Source organism: Danio rerio, chromosome 22 (genome assembly GCF_052040795.2).
Source record: "Danio rerio strain M-AB ecotype USA chromosome 22, GRCz13ab, whole genome shotgun sequence".
In the NCBI taxonomy this organism is placed as follows: domain Eukaryota; kingdom Metazoa; phylum Chordata; class Actinopteri; order Cypriniformes; family Danionidae; genus Danio; species Danio rerio.
In genome coordinates, this window is record NC_141042.1 from 31148088 (window position 1) to 31164804 (window position 16717).

At 37.2% G+C, this 16717-nt stretch overlaps 1 protein-coding gene across 19 annotated transcripts in view; it reads left to right on the top strand.

Moving 5' to 3' along the window:
- Positions 1 to 1887: 1887 nt before the first annotated feature.
- abi3bpb (ABI family member 3 binding protein b) overlaps positions 1888 to 16717 on the top strand; it is a 36238-nt gene continuing 21408 nt past the window's right edge. For 18 of the 19 annotated variants that reach the window (XM_087302165.1, XM_087302168.1, XM_087302170.1 and 15 more), the window contains exons 1-4: positions 1888 to 2097; positions 10351 to 10530; positions 15623 to 15691; positions 15897 to 16029. In XM_087302165.1, coding sequence (XP_087158291.1) covers positions 2007 to 2097; positions 10351 to 10530; positions 15623 to 15691; positions 15897 to 16029 — 473 coding nt within the window. In that variant the 5' untranslated portion in view covers positions 1888 to 2006. 19 annotated transcript variants of the gene reach the window in all.

Here is a 16717-nt window from a genome sequence, read left to right on the forward strand (position 1 = left end):
CCTGGGAGCGCCTCGGGAAACCCCCGGAGGAGCTGGAGGAAGTGTCTGGGGGGAGGGAAGTCTGGGGTTCTCTCCTAAGTCTGCTGCCCCCACCACCTGGCCCCAAAAACGGTTAAAAAAGAATAAGTGGTTTTGAAAACACTACCAGTTGGGTTTAAGAAAGGGGGTGGGTAGGGAGAATCAGTTAGTCATTCAGTAGACAGTGGCGTCTGGTGGATTTAGTTGAATGCCACTTGCGAAAGAAATGTGTGATCTTAAAAAAGGCATACACAACGACCTCTGGTGGATTCGGAAAAACAAAATATGCAAAAAATAAGTACCTCCTGGGATCTATTTGGCGATGTCCAGAAATGTATATAGGGGTATGTATCAATAATAAGCCTGGGTTGTTATCATCCAAAGTGGGTTACGGTTAGGGGTGGGGTTATGAGGCATGGCTCCTTTAGAAAAAATCATTTTCATATAGATGAAATCGGATAAACTGTTTTAAATTATTCTCTTAGACAATTTATATAACAGTTTGCATATGAGATCTGGCTGGTTTAATCTAGAAAGGTGTTGGCATACTATCATTGAAGCTCAAGTATTGCATAATCCACTGCTCAGCTGAAAGGTGAGCTGCTTGAACTCAGGGTGATGGTTCAGTAGATAAATGACAACGCAACAATTTGAGGCATGTTCCTAAGGAAGGTTATAGGTCAACATGTTTTCAGGTATGAAAAACAAAGCAGTAATATATGATTCTTGTCTTTAAGTCTTCTCTAATTTGTCCAAGCCTCAGCTTTATCCAGCTCTGTCTTTTGAAGTGACTCATTAAGGGTTTACAAGGCAATCACAGAGCCTCAGAGTGGTACCAGCTGTAGAAACCATATTTATATATGAACTAGAAAGAGGTACGCAAGGTTAAAGCTCTTGCCAAAGGCATTGTATGGCCTGTTGACTTGATTTTGGCAACGTTCTTTATTGTAAACTGCTGTTTTGGTAAATCAAGCAACTCTAGACATAATTACAGCTTTGAACTAGTGACGTTTTGTTTGAGTCATAGTAGGGAGTGGTTTTCTAAATTGCTTGTTTAAGTTTGTTTTAGTAGCAATTCTCTTCAAAACTAATTTTCATAGAGCACGGGACGTTCTAGAGCACATCTTGTTTTATGGTTCTCTGATGCTGAACTACGAGAAACATGCTAGGGGCTGTCATTGCATAGTTTTGGGGTGGCTTGATTCATGAATATGCCTTTGTTCACATACTGTGGGTCAGATGAGGCTCACTGGAGCGAGTGCTTCCCTTTGCACGTCGCATGCAGTGGCACGTGTTGGAAGCACTTGTTAGAATCATTTCCCTAGAGGTGAGGTTTCTTGGCATGGGTTTTGTGGCTGAATGCCCTTCTAGACGAGACGTAATTTACAGTGGTTAGCAATGGGCACAGATAGACAAGTGCTTGAGTCTGCAATGATGAAACAGAGAGAGACTTTACTTTCCACCATGTCATATTTCTGGAAGAAGAGAGGCATATGCCATCGACCTGTCCATCTTATGTCTTGCTCATTTATTGCCATCCTGGAACTCAGTCTCCCTTTGGGCATTTTGCCATTGTAAGGGTGCACCAAGTCCATGTACTAGGTCCAATCAAAATTTAGAGGGAATCATCTCACACAAGCACAGACATGCACACCCACAAACACACAAAACATTGGGGAAAAATCCTTGCTGGAAGAAAAAAGTGAGAGAGCATGTGGATGAGCAAGACCAGCAAATGAAAGCCATGCTCACCCCCCTCAAAAGTGTGTGTGTGTGTGGATTGATGAAGGTGGGTGTGATTAAGGCACGCATCAGCAATCTCCTCCCTCTCTGGTCACTATACATCCTAGAGGACTCCTCGCATTGTCTGTCACTCAGCTGAGGCACACAGTAAGCTCAAGAAGTCCTGAAACCAGCACTAGCAGAAGAACCAGCAGCAACTCTTAGAGAAATCAGCCAGCATCCCTTCTCAATTGAAGCAGAGCACCATGGCAGGCAGTACTGTCCTTCACTTGGGCTTCCTTCTGACGCTCGCAGGAATTCTCCTCTTCGCATGCAGTTCCGCACAAAGAGTTAGAGGCAAGTTCACCACCATGGTGGCAAATTCTTACAATGCCATATCTGCACAAAAAGTATTGTGGTAAACTGTATTTTTTTGTGATGCCACTGTTTGTATTGGAAAATGTCATGCATTTCTGCAGTACTTCTCATAATTATTAATTGAATATGAGGCTAAATAGATTTTTTATTTTTTGATAAAGCTGCAGGTGCGTTTTTTTTTTTTAGCTAGTGGCAAAAAAATCATCATTAACCTGTTGCATGTGTGGTGGATGTTCTGGATTGGCTGTAGGTTTGAATTTTCATTCATTTTATGAACATGCAATTTAGTTTGTGCTTGGAGGTGCTTTCATGCATGAGCATAATTGAGTGTGTATTATTTAAAGAGAATTAAATGCAGTAGTCAGTTTTGCATGACTATAGACTCTGCAAAGAGGAAAAAATTATATCTGGAGCCAGAAAGGTGCTGGAAATTGAGGACATATGCAATTTGTCCACCACTGTATAAATTCCAATTTTTAAAACCAGCCAGGTACTGAAATTGCTGCCTTTTCTAGGTGCAAAATGACCTTTAATTTTGGTAGACTAAAATCCAGAGTGATAATGGTTACCTCATGGAGTATGCAGCTGGCCAAAATCAATGTTTTCTTTGTGCATGTGTGTGTATATAATTTAAGAAAGTGTTCTAGAGAATATACATCTGCAAAATGAATGCAATACTTTTTAGTATCCCATACAGAGTACATGTCTTACATAATCTAGCCCCATTCTCTTTAGTTTTAAAGGTGTGTGGGAATGCAGCATGTTTCTTTCCAAGATTTTGTGCTCCCAGCTCAGATTAGCTGGGGCATTAGTAATACAAGCTCTCAGTTCACTATCAGCGCTCGTTCATCAGCTATTAAAAACCACCTTCATCTCCTAAGGGGATGAATGTCTGCACTGGCTCAGAGCCCTGTCTCTTGTACCAAGCGTCATTCAGCACATCTAGCCAGTCAGCCAAGCAGCATTCAGTGTTTATATTTCAATGGCCAACTTCATTTCCTTATGGATGTTGACAAAGAAGACAGAAAGAAAGTTTAATTACGAACTGGGATTGAGTTCAAAAGGGGTTGAAGACACGTTTTACAATTGATCATCTCATCCTTGCTGAAAAGAAACTTGTCTAGTCTGGTTTGGTGGTTTTAGAGTGGGTTTTGAGCACTTCACTTAAAAATGTAAGCAAATGATGACAGAATTTTCAGTTTGGGGTGATCCATCCCTTTAACAGTTGAATTTTAGATGGTCAAGCAGGTGGGAGACCTACTGTATAAACTCAAATATGACCAGTTTGCTTACACAGACCATGTTAAAACACTTATAGACTTGATAAGGACATGTTTTTCTTTATTTGAGACTTTATCTTTGAGTTACCCTGGCTCAAATAAGGTAAGATAGGACAGACCAGACTAGCTAGACCATGTCAAACCAGTTAAATCCACCAACCCCTTATAGTCTGGTTTAATATGTGCTTTGTTTCAGCATGAATGAACTTGATTGATAATTGACGCCTTAAAAGGAAACAGCAGTCTGAGCTGTCTGCATGTTCGCCTAGCTCAGACGGAGCTTCTACATGTTACTGTACTCAAAGGTGCCTTGGGGCAAAGACAGCTTAAAAACACATGTGCAGGCAGCTGTACTGTAAAAGCAGCAGGTTCACAATGCACCTTGAAAACTCCAGCCAAATGGTATCAGGGGCAAGGAAAAAATTTAATTTTGAGTTTGGAAAAGGTATTAGCAATCATGAGTATGATCATCTGAGTGGTACTGGTTTTTAGTATCATGATGTGACCAGATAAGCATCTTTAAAAAAGTCAGAATAAGACAACAAGGATGAAAGGATTTGGTGGGTGAAGGGGAGAGGAGAGCAGCTGTTGAGTGCAGAGATCAGGTCTGTTGTAAATGTGCCTGAAAGACGAATGATTTGCTGAAGTCTGGGAAAACAGTAGATTTACTCTCCCTCAGAGCCCTAAGGTGATTTTCTTCTTCTGAAGTTTAGTGCCATTTTTAAATCATCTGCTTGGAAATTTGGGTCACTTCGTTCTAGAAATGTGGTGCGAAAGGAAATGGGGTGCTACATAAGGACCAGATTCTTTGCTTTTCCATAAAAATACTTAAAGGAATTGTTCAGTCAACAATCAAAATTTTGTCATAATTTACTCAAATAAAGATATTTGAAAGAGTGCTTCAACTTTTGACCATGCGATGATGAAACTGCATTGGAAATTATGCTTTTATAGAATGGACAAGCATACATTATCTTTTTTTGTCCTGAAGAAATTAAAGTCTGGCAGTTGTGGAGGACCTAAGGGTGCAAAAATATGACCCTAGACCAAAATGATACATTTTTTTATAACAGAATTCCTTAAAATATTAAGTAAATCAAACTCAATTAAGATATTTATTCAATTCCTACCTTAAATGTATCAAAACACATTTTTTGGTCAGTAATATGCATTGCTAAGAACTAAATTTGGAAAATTTTAAACAACCTTCTCAGCATTCGATTTTTTGAACAGATTCAAAATTTACATATAGTTTTATTTTGACCATAATCTATCCTATCCTAATACAATAGACATCACTCGAAATGTTTTTATTCAGTTTTCAATTGATCTAATTTTCTAAAAATAGACAGCTGTGACTTGTGTTGTCTAGGGTTACATACAATGACATATTGCATTTTTTTTGGGATGCATCTAGTTTTCTTGACTTATTATTGAACATGAAGAATAAACAACTTAAGACATTTGATTTGATGAAGTGGAGTGATTTTGTATGCAGACTTGGCAAGCACCTTCTGTAGCATGGCTTCAATCCAGAGAGAATGCTGCAAATCAAACTGACCCTTCTAGAAATCAGTGTGTTTGTAAATTATGTTTGAAGTGGAACAAGTGCCAGACGTATAATAAATACTGGGCCGTATTCATGCGAAATGCTAAAAATGAACCATATCTGACACAATACAGCTTGGGACAGGACGTTGGATATGATGTTGATCAGTCTAAGTCTGGAAATCATTCAACGTTAGCGCCAAGAAAGAGCATGCATGATTACGCTTGTCAGGGGTGTCAAGTTCGCTTCCATATCTTTGCTATTCGACCACCCGCTATGCTTCCAGCCTTTAAAAGGTAAAATATCAAATTTTTTTTATTAAAAAATGCAGAATTACTAATTACATGGATCGGATTTATTTGATAAAATATGTTTACCACATGTGACGCAGAACAAAATTTTTATTTGACAATTAAATAATTAAGATTTTATTTGCAAAAGTAAACAACAAAAACTCAGTTAGGGTTGGAAAAGTTTATTATTATTATTTAAAGTGATTTGTATCAAGTAATCGAGTATCACAATCAATGCTTAAATACTGTATTTGGATTCGATTTGGAATGATGAGCACAAAAAAGGTCCATCAACACTGCCAAAACTTTACCTTTATATGTATATGTAATGTGTATTCATTTTTTTGCGTTCGACATTTTTTGTGCGTTTTTATGTGCGTTCAATGTTAAAATTTATATAGTAACATTTGACATATTTATGTGAATGAATGTTTAATGATTGTTTTATGCATATCATATGCTTCTTTTTCGCTTGTTTTTGGATCCAGTGATACTATGGCTGCGTCTGAAATTGCATACTTCCATGCTATTTAGTGTGCTAAAATCAGTATGCAAGCCGAACAGTATGTCCGAATTAATAGAATTCGAAAAACAGTTTGCGATAAGTACCCAATGACCTACTACTTCTGAATAGATAAGTGGAAATCTGATGATCTCATGATGCCCCGCGAGAAAGTTCATGAACAGGAGTGAAGCGACGCAACTGACCTGGGTAGGTCACGCGATCATGACCAAATGGCAGGTGTAGTACATTTAAGTTCTATACAAACTACTCATAAACATACTGTATAGAGCGTATTTTAATAACGGCCGAGTAGAGCATTTAAATTCAGATGTAAAACCTACTGATTATTTGGCAATTCTGTTAGTGACCAGGAAGCATTGTATCATAAATGATGAAAAATGTTTGACAAAAGCAGCATAATTTTGTCACAAATGACAAAAATTACATAAATCTTTTTCAATGGCATTAAATAAAAACTTTTTAACCTTTATTTATGCCCTAAGCTGTATTAACTTTTTTTTAATTTAGGGTAGATTTGTATTGTACATAGGGTTAATGTGTATTATGTGTGACACGCTTGAACACCTCTGTAAGTGACGCCGCCGCGGAACCAAGATATTAAGAACATGTTTTTAGATGTAACAGCAGTTTGCGACTATGCCGAGGGATGGGATGCGAATTAACAGAAATATATAGTTTTTGTAAATGCATTGCTACATGTAAATGAAGATGAACAAACAAAACAAAGCATTATAATTCCTTCATAAATCATTAAAAACTTGTTAATAAGCTGTATTATCATTGTAAACTTGCTAAGTGCAATGTGGATTCATTTTGGAAATTAAAATTAAAGAAATAAAAGACAACTAAAATGAAAGTACAAACAATCGTTCATCAATTCATTAATTTTCTTTTCGGCGTAGTCACTTTATTAATCCAGGGTTGCCACTGCAAAATGAACTGCCAACTTATCCAGCACGTTTTACACAGCGGATGCCGTTCCAGCTGCAACCCATCTCTGAGAAACATCCATACACTTATACACTACAGACAATTTAGCTTACCCAATTTACCTGTACTGCATGTCTTTGGACTGTGGGGGAAACCGGAGCACCTCGAAGAAACCCACGCGAACGCAGGGCGAACATGCAAACTCCACACAGAAACGCCAACTGACCCATCTGCGGCTCGAACCAGCGATCTTCTTGCTGTGAGATGACAACACTACCTATTGCGCCACTGCGTCGCCAAGTACAAACATAAATACATAAAGCAGTGTTTTAGTTTAAATATAGAGAGATGTTCTGTGTTTGTTATTTTATGCCTTAAATATTGTACATAAGTAATAAATGGATAATTAAATAGGCCTAAATAATTATTTATTTAAAGAAATTACCTGCGAAAATGGAGAAACGATCCAGCACATGGTCTAAAAGGCTCCTAAGTTGAATGGTACTTCATCAAAAGCATAAAAATAAGGATAAATAATCTATGTTGCAACCAAACTGGTTTCAGTAAATGAATTAAGACTAACTAAATAGTTAAATGTACACTTTAATATGGATCAAAAGTTATCCATTTGAAAGTGGATGAAAAAAGTGAATCAAAGTCATCCTCAGACAAAAGCGGGTATTGTTTTTAGTTTTAGGACAACTTTGATAAAAGGTTTTGATCAAATTATTGACTACTATACTTACAGGCAAGAACTGACATTAGCCTTCAAATTCTTATACCAGCATTATTTTCTTAAAAAGAGTGAATTTCACTTGACCACAGAATTCAAACTGCCCCAGTCCCCCTCCACTAACATGCTGCAACTGGAAAGCAACTTTTTTTACAACTCTTGTCAACCTATAATTTTTTGGGGAAAGGGAAATGTCCCTTAGCTACAGCTTTTGAAACCTCTGTGGTGACAAGCTGGTGAGGAAAGGTAAACCAATAATAGCACTCAACCGCAAGTGTGAAGCCTGTCCATGACTCATAGCCTTGGCTCCAGTCTAAAGCTGCATTGACATGGTTTATGAGTCGAATAATCAAGCTGCTGAAAGAACAGGTGAAGAAACAAGACTGCACATGCCTTTTAATTATACTTAATCAAAGTGATATGGTTGTAATGGTAGGGCACATCGAAAGTAGGGTTCATTCTCAAGAACTCTCCAATGAGGAAGTTTATTTTAAAGTGATCCCAGTGATTCAGAAGTGTGTTTTTTTTCCTTGTACAAATCCAGCAGCTCCCTATCCCACACACATATCCTCTTTTTTGTTTGTTTAACTGATTTCGCTAGATTAAGAAGACGAGTTCGCCTCTAGACTCTCTACTTTAATATAGAGGAATCCGAAAGGTCCTCCTTAGTAAAAAATAGAAGAAAAAAATTATTTTGGCTATTTAGTTACATGGCAACAACAATTTAAGGGGCCTGTAAATACAAATCTTTCAAATCGAGGTATTTAGTATAGTAATGAATATTTACAGTATATGGCAATGTTGATGTATTTGGTCTTTGTGACACAGATCTGCTATGCTGTTGCTGCTTTGATTATTGGTGCAGAGCGAGTACCAAGACTTTGCTACTGCCAGTGTATTTTCAAACAGACTGTCTGAGAATTTAATACACTGCTGCAGTAGACATAACATTCAGTACATGAAAGCCTTGTATCAGATCTTTACAAAGGTGGTGCTGGGGTAGAGGAGGGTATCTGAAAACATGCTGCAGATTGTTTATAAAAGCAACACAGGGGTGTTTAAATGTTGATGAGCAAGCTCATTGGCTGCTGAAGCCACATCAACCAATCATCTTCACCATTGTAGTTGAAAGCAGATTGTATATGACTTGTCAGCCATCACTCAATAGATTTCATGGCAGAACTTTGTCTTTACATACACAGACATACACACACAGGATTTAGGCAGTTTTACTGATCCATGTGAATGATGATTATTATAAAAACAGGATTGTACTAAAAGGTTTTAATAAACACCAAGGGATGTTGTTTTACTAGTGACTACTTAACATAAATAAGAGAAAAAATCCATGAGACATGAGATTTGTGCTCGATATTCCACTGTGGTCTTTTGAAGTCATACAATATTGATGTGTGAGGATGTAATAGACTTTATGTACTTCCGAATTAAATAAAAATCCTCTATTCTGGAGAGATGTTAACCAAATTATTGGAATCAAAAACTGGATAAATTTAGGGATCAGCTTTTTTTGAGGTGGTAAACAATGGTAAACAGTTGGAGAATGTGGTCAACAAATGTAATTTGAGTAGCACCCATTGTGTTATCGTACAATGTATTGTGATTTTCATTTAATGATTAAATGTGGCCAGTAGGCAAAGTACAGTAATTGTGTTTGTGGCAGTTTGAACTAATTTGACCCAATCATTTGTAAGTGGATAAGATCACACATTGTATACTTCATGTATGCCTGTATTTAAAACTGGTCAATTATGATTATATTCACACAAACAAAATCTTAATACCACATGTACACTTAATAAATGGCAAGATAGTCAATAAATACTCAAGCAAAACTTGTATGACTTGATTAAACGTATTAATTTCAACATTACTTATATCCTTCTTTAGTAATCCTGGAACCTGGCATTGTTTAAAAATAAATTATATTAATTATATTAAATGGTTTTTGAATGGCAGTAGGTTGAATAAGTATTAACAGAAGTTTCATTTTTAAGTGAACTGCCCCTTTAATAAGTCTGATTGATGAAAGCTCTTGTTAGTGTGATACTTCATTGTGACGTTGACAAATTCAGGTGATGATCTTGACCTGCCAAGCTTGCAATTACTCATGAAGTTAAATACACACATCACTTTCCAAAAGCCCTGACCAACCAGTTTAAATCAGTTTAAGGAGGACGTTTCGTGGCCTCTTTAACTCAGCATAATCGTTAAACAGTTCTGATTGATGGGGAAAAGGTGGAAGTGGAAAAATCTCCACTCAGCCTAGGTGGCTTATTGGATTTAGGAATGGGTCTGAAACTGACTCAAAACATTTTCCACGCTGCAAATTATCTAATGAAATGGCAGTGAAAGATGAAGCTGGTATAAAGGAGGAGGTCATTTATAATGAATTTCTTGGTGCAGGATTGAAAAGATAATGATCAGATTACTTTAAAAGTGTGTCCGTGTTAAATTCCCGAAAACATACAAAGGCTCATAATTCCTCTGGATGTAATGCAGCATAACTAATATTGGAGGTCCATATGCTACTGTGCTTTGAGAGAAGTGAAGAGGAGCTCAACTGTGAAAGCCATTGCCCTTGATTTACCCCAATGGTGATATTTAAAGCACACACTTTTGTACTTCTCAAAAACAGCGCTCCTCCATCCCCCTTTGGTCTCATAAATCAATAAACTCCGTAAATTCACAATCCCCATCCAACACATGGGAAGCATAAAGTCTTACTCTTTACTCTTTAAGTAATTAATCATTTATTCATTGCAGTGTTCTGAAAGTTGCTCTTTTTGTGCAATTACGTCTTACTGCCAATGAATGTCAAACACAGAAACTGAAAACATTAGAAGAGCTGCAGCACTGGTTCATGAGCCAGTAATTCACATTTTGTTTTCCCTTTTTTGCAGTAAGAAGACAAAATATGAAGGTTCGCATCAATGCCACCGGAGATACAATTGTTTTGAAGTTTGTTCGACCCAACCCTGATGTCAAACTTGAAGGCTACATCTTAGGCTATGGCTCCAGCATGTTCTCCAAACAGTTCATCCAGCTTCCAGAAAACGGAGAACCCTATGAGACAGAGATTGGTAAGTTAGAGCTAAACCACAGGCAGCCGTTATTTCACTTAAGAGCCCGTAGGAAGCCCACAACACAATCGCTAATGTTGTTTTGTGGGTTAGCACAGGGATGAAAAAGTAACCACAAACGGTCGATTTCTTGCCCCATCGAAACCGCGGTCTTGATTTGTACACCTATGTTTGCGCCAATTCTTCCATTATTAGAAAACATAAACTGTAACTCAAGCCCAAATGACTGCTATTTATTAAAGCTTTCTTAACCGCAGTATTTTGTCATCACCAAAAAGTTACAGATCATATTTGACAAGGTTAAGAAAGGTCATATTTTACTCCCGGTGACATTAACCTCATTTACGCTTTCTGTAAAGTAAGTTCCTGTTGTCTATTAATCATTACATGTCCCAGGAGCTACAATCCCAGAGTTCATTCTGGAGAGGTGAGGGTCAGGTTAAAGAGACCCTAAAGCTAATGTTAGTTTTTACTAAATGACCCTCGCCAGGTGCTTCAGTTGGCATGTCAAGTTAAAACAGGACACGCCGCTGCTGCTTGTGGATTTAATGCGACAATTTTGATTATAAGTTTATAATACAGATTTTTTTTCATTTAGTATTAGCGGAAGTTGATGCAAAATTGGGGAACACTTTAAAATGTATTTGCATTAATGTATTTACTAACAAAAATAAACAATTAGCAATCCATTTATTTTATCTTTTTAAAGATTTTTTAATGTTATTTAAACCATTAGTTCATGTTAATTTACCGTGCACTGACTAATTTTAACAAGCAAAACTTTGCACTATGATTAATAAATGCTGTCCAAGATTATTCAAACTTAATCTTAGTAAGTAATGTACATTAACTTACATTAACTTACAAGTGTTACCAATAATTGGTATTGGATAGTCATTCAACTTGCTTGACACTATGAGCAGGTTTGGCATGCTGTCCCAGGGGAGAGGGGACAGGGCCCAGGGCTCCTGAATAGTTAAACATTTAAGGGGGTCCAAGATCAGAAAGGTCTCGAGAGCTCCCTTATTAATGTCTACACCTACCCCAATCCTCAACCCAACCATCACAGTTATCAAGGTCTACACATTCCCCAAAACTAAACCCAACCATCAGTTATTAACATACATCTGCGCTCATACTTGACATGCTCACCATTGTACTGTTATTTGCAACCACAGAGGGTGATACAGAGCAGACTAGCTGTCTTGAAAAATGAATAAAAAAGTCAGCGTGTGGAATTGCTAAATGAATTAATATAATAATACATCAAATTGATTGGTTGTGGATAAATTTGGAGAAAACTCTTGAAAACATATGGTGAAAATGTTCTCTGTTAAGTATTTCCACCAACTTGCCTACAACATCTCATTGTGACATTTCCCATGGTTTAATGGGATCTCGATAACTGCAAGTTATGCCTCTTTGACTTGCTACAAGTTACGCCCCTTCATGTTATGTCCCTGTCTTGCAGCTTGCAGACAGACACACTTGGACAAGAAACATGTATTGACATTTCCAGACTTTGCAAAGTGGATGAGTACACTCTTTTTGTGGATGTTTTTAAATGTAAAACTATGCAGATTACACTCTGTGGTGAGGTGGGAATTTGAACAGTAACCTGATTGCCCAAAATATCCTTGAAATCTGTGAAATTTTGGGATGTTTAGTTGACATTGAGTTCAATTCGTGGACCCCAGAATTAAGAAATCCTGGAGGGTCTGTATAATGGTATTTGATATTTCAACAGCTTGCTGTGATATAATATTAACAACATAAAAATATATATATTTTATTAATACAATTATATAATGCTGTCAAATTATCCTGATGATTTTAGTTATTAATGCTTAATACTTTAATTTAAACAACAACAAAAAACATCATCTACTAGATGGCTTAGAAAATAAATCTAACATGTTCCATTTGATAAAACGTATATTATTTGTGCAGAACTATTGGCCATAACATAAAAATAATGATCAGATTTTGTAGATACCACATATCAGCCACTCATTAGTTACTGGCCATAACATGAAATAATTTTTAGCTTAGCCGTATCAGCCAGAATTGTAATAACCAAGAAAAATGCAGTCTCCCAGAAAAATACAGTTTATTATAAAATAAAATGGTAACACTTTACATTAAGGTTCATTAGTTAATGCATTTACTAACATGAACTAATCATGAACAACAAATGTACAGCATTTATTAATCATAATTAAACATTTACTAATGCATTATTAACATCCAAGTTCATGCTTGTAAACATTAGTTAATGCACCATGAGTTAACATGAACTAACAATGAACTACTGTATTTTCATTAACTAACCTTAACTAATATGAACAAATACAGTAGTAAATGTATTGTTCATTGTTTGTTCATGGTAGTAAATGCATTAATTAACAATAACTAATGAACCTTATTGTAAAGTGTGACCAATAAAATATTATATTAGAACAATCTCAAGAATCCGCCTCCAAATCAAAGCTTTTGATGCTCTGCACAGCTGAAAGTACAGACGCACACTGAATAAAATTACACATTGATGGTTACACGCTTTTTCAGAAGCTTGCAAACAAAGCATTGTTTGTTCCAAAAGGAAGGGCCTCTAAGCTTTTGGCTTCTTCACCTACACAATCCAGCACAGAAATACTTAGTCACATCATTATTTAATATTGGCCAACACCTAAAGGATCACTGCTTTTGAATTTACTGTGTGTGCAGAGGATTCAATGCGATACACGTGCACAACAGATGGCCTAAAAGGCTAAGGCGTATTATTGGCCTCTTCCCAAAATGACATGCCAAACGCACAAACACTTATAACTGTCCAGACAGTTGCCGACTTTGCTAATGGCACATTTTGCATCATCCTAATGGGATTTCTGTCTAAATAAGTTCCCTGTCTACATATTCATAACTGTTATAAAGGCATAAAGCAAACTTATCACTGCTAACAAATCAATTTCTGGCAAACATACTGTTTAATACTGTTACATTGGAAACACGGATGTTTAGTAAACCGCTGTCATCACAAAGATATAAACTGTGTGAAAAGTTTCACATTAAACAATTCGACATTTTACCAAACAATAGTCCAGCAATCTTTTGGAGTTGTGAATGAATAAGAGCAATGAGGATCTAGATCATAGGTCTCAAACTCAAAGTTTTGCTCCAACCCTGATCAAACACAGCTGATCCAACTAATGAAGGTGTCCATGGCTCTTGAACATAAAAAATTATTTGGTTTAGCTGTGTTTGATAGGGTGGGAACAAAACTGGTTTAAGACCTATGATCTAGAATAAATCTGCATCTAATAACGCATTACCTTTATACCATTTTCAAAAAAAAAATTACACTTAATATTACACTTTATAGTTTTTGTAAGCATGTAAATGTCTTTAATATATTTTTAAATATGTATTTAATATATTAATCTATTCTCACCACATTTATCTGTTTTTATTAGGTTCACAACAAACACAGAAATAAGTATTCATGCAAGTAAATTACATTGAAAGTCAATGCAAATGAGCTAAAAATTATCAACGCATGGCATGAATGAGAGAATGTGAGATGTATTTGGCAAGAAAAACACAAAAACACAAACTGTTTTGTTTACAAATTACACACACACACACACACACACACACACACACACACACACAAACACACACACACACACACACACACACACATATATATATATATATATTAGAGGTGTGAACCAATACTGGTCTCACAATTCGGTTACAATTATCATGCCTTAGATTCGGTTCAATTTAATATCTCGGTGCATCACGGTGCATTGATGATGCTTTCTATATACAGTGTTATATTTTAGGGGGGAGGCTATAACAAGCTGTCTGTATATACACACAGACACACAGCACCACACTGTCTCTCATTCAAAAACATACACAAACATAGACAGCACCAAACAAATAAACAAACACACACACACACGCACACACACACTTAAGCCCTTGCAACAGGGAGAGCTCACGCTGAGCAGAAAAAAAAAAAAAAAAAAAAAACGAAAAAAAGAAGCACTTTTCCGACGATCCCTTACCGAGAGTTCCTCTCAGCGCGAGCTCTCCCGGCTAAACACATAATGCGAGGGCTCAAACGGAGCAGTGCTCGTAATGTCGAGAGAAAAAAAAAGACAGCTGTGAAACATAACCAGCTTTGTCTTTTTGTAGGAAACACACTTTTGATCTTTTTAGGGTAAGAGGTTTTTGAGTTATTGCCGTCTATAACTGAATGTGTGTCGGGAATATGGAAAACAAAACCAACTGAACTGCGCTCATTTCTGGCACCCCCCTGAATATACAGCGCCCTTAGCATTTGCCTATGGTGCCTATGCCACGGGCCGCCCCTTAGTTGGCTGAGTGTTGTAAATACTCGCGCTCACCTCCCTCGCGACAGAGCGCATAGGAGATAAATTACGTCAGTACATAATAACTGGTTATGATTATTACTGAACTGATGCATCTGCACCGCGGTGCACAGAAGAAACAATTAATTTTGACACCCCATATATATATAAGAGAGAAACAATTATTGCGTTTTCAGGCTTTGAAATTACTTTCTGAAAACATAGCCCTATATAGATTTCTGGAGCTTGCAAATTATGTATGCAGAAGTACATATTGCTGCATTTCGTCTTTTAAATGAACACTAAGGGGCAGTATGATGCCGTTTACCAGCAATCCGTTTGGACGGCCTTCCCACTATTACCAGTTTGTCCAGTTAGCTCGCCATGTACGTTGACGGGCTTTAGATGCAGAGTGGAGTTGATCACGATGCCAGAGTTCAAGTACGGTGAAAAATGTTTCCAGAATGAGGGTAAGACAAAAACAGAAGCCAAAAAAGAATGAAATCTGTGCTTTTGAAAACACTATTGGTTGGGTTTAAGGAAAGAGGAGAGTGGGTCAGTCAATCGGTCAGTCAGTCATTTAGTCAGTTGACAGCAGCCTTTGGTGTATTTACACAAGAACAGCAGGTGCGAATAGCACTCGCAAGAGAAATCTGAGATCTCAAAAAGTGTTTGAACCCTTGAATGAGTTGTGTTGCTTTTCTTCACAGATGCCGAGCCTAAGTACCTTGTGGCTGTTCAGCCAATGCCAACCAATGATGTGAAGAAGCACTGCACAGGTAACATGGAAAATTAATTTAAAAATAAGAAGAATTTGGCAATGGATTACAAATAAAAAAATACTGTGAAACTATTGCTGGAGACGATTGTATATTTAGTGGAAAACGCACAACAGATGTACTATTAAACCAATGGGTACGCTTGAAAACCTCCAAAAAAGTCATATTGCTCTGTTAAATATTAATAACTCTGGGTTTGAAACAGGTAAAGTGAACCTGGAGAAACCTCTTCACCTGGTGATTGATTCTGTCACACCAACATCTGTGCTTTTATCCTGGGGAACCTACTTAAAGACACCCTATGAGGGAAACATCATGAACGACTGCTTGGAGGAAGGGTGAGTTACACACACAACATCTGGATTTTACTTTTTCCTCCACCAACATGTTCCATATGAGTGCCCTGAATCCCTGAGGAAGACTTAATTTACTTTACTTCATATTTAGGGACCACTTAGCCTGGAAAAAAAACTGGGGAAAAAAAGATAATGAAATATCATGGCACCCTGTCTCCAATATTTAGGGGTCCAGTCCTCAGAAACATTGCAGTGCAGGTTTTTATTCAATATTCTCACTGCACTGACAGGAGGCTGGATTTATGATGCGTAACCGAGAGAGCCATTCAATGAGCGCAATGTTTTTTTCTACACAGACGAAAAAAATGTGTGGGATATGGATCCCTGCCATTGCAGGTGTGGTGTGAGTCTACATGTTTAAATGCTTTTTGAGGATACAGGCACTGTTGGGACGCACTGACATGAGTCTCTAACTCACTCTGGTTTTCATATACAAAAGTATGTGATTTTTTTTTCCTCCATTAAAGGGAGACTTTTGGAAAGGACATTGGAAATGTTGACCTGCACCAAAACAGTTGGGAGCTAAAGTCATGTACCAGTGCTCTTAATAAAGCTAACATCAGCCTCTCTTTTCAACCCCTGACTGCTGTAATAGTGAGGGGAAGCCACTTTACTTCTAATCTAAAACCAGATGATTTCTTATAACTAGCTAAATCCAGGGTCTCGAGTC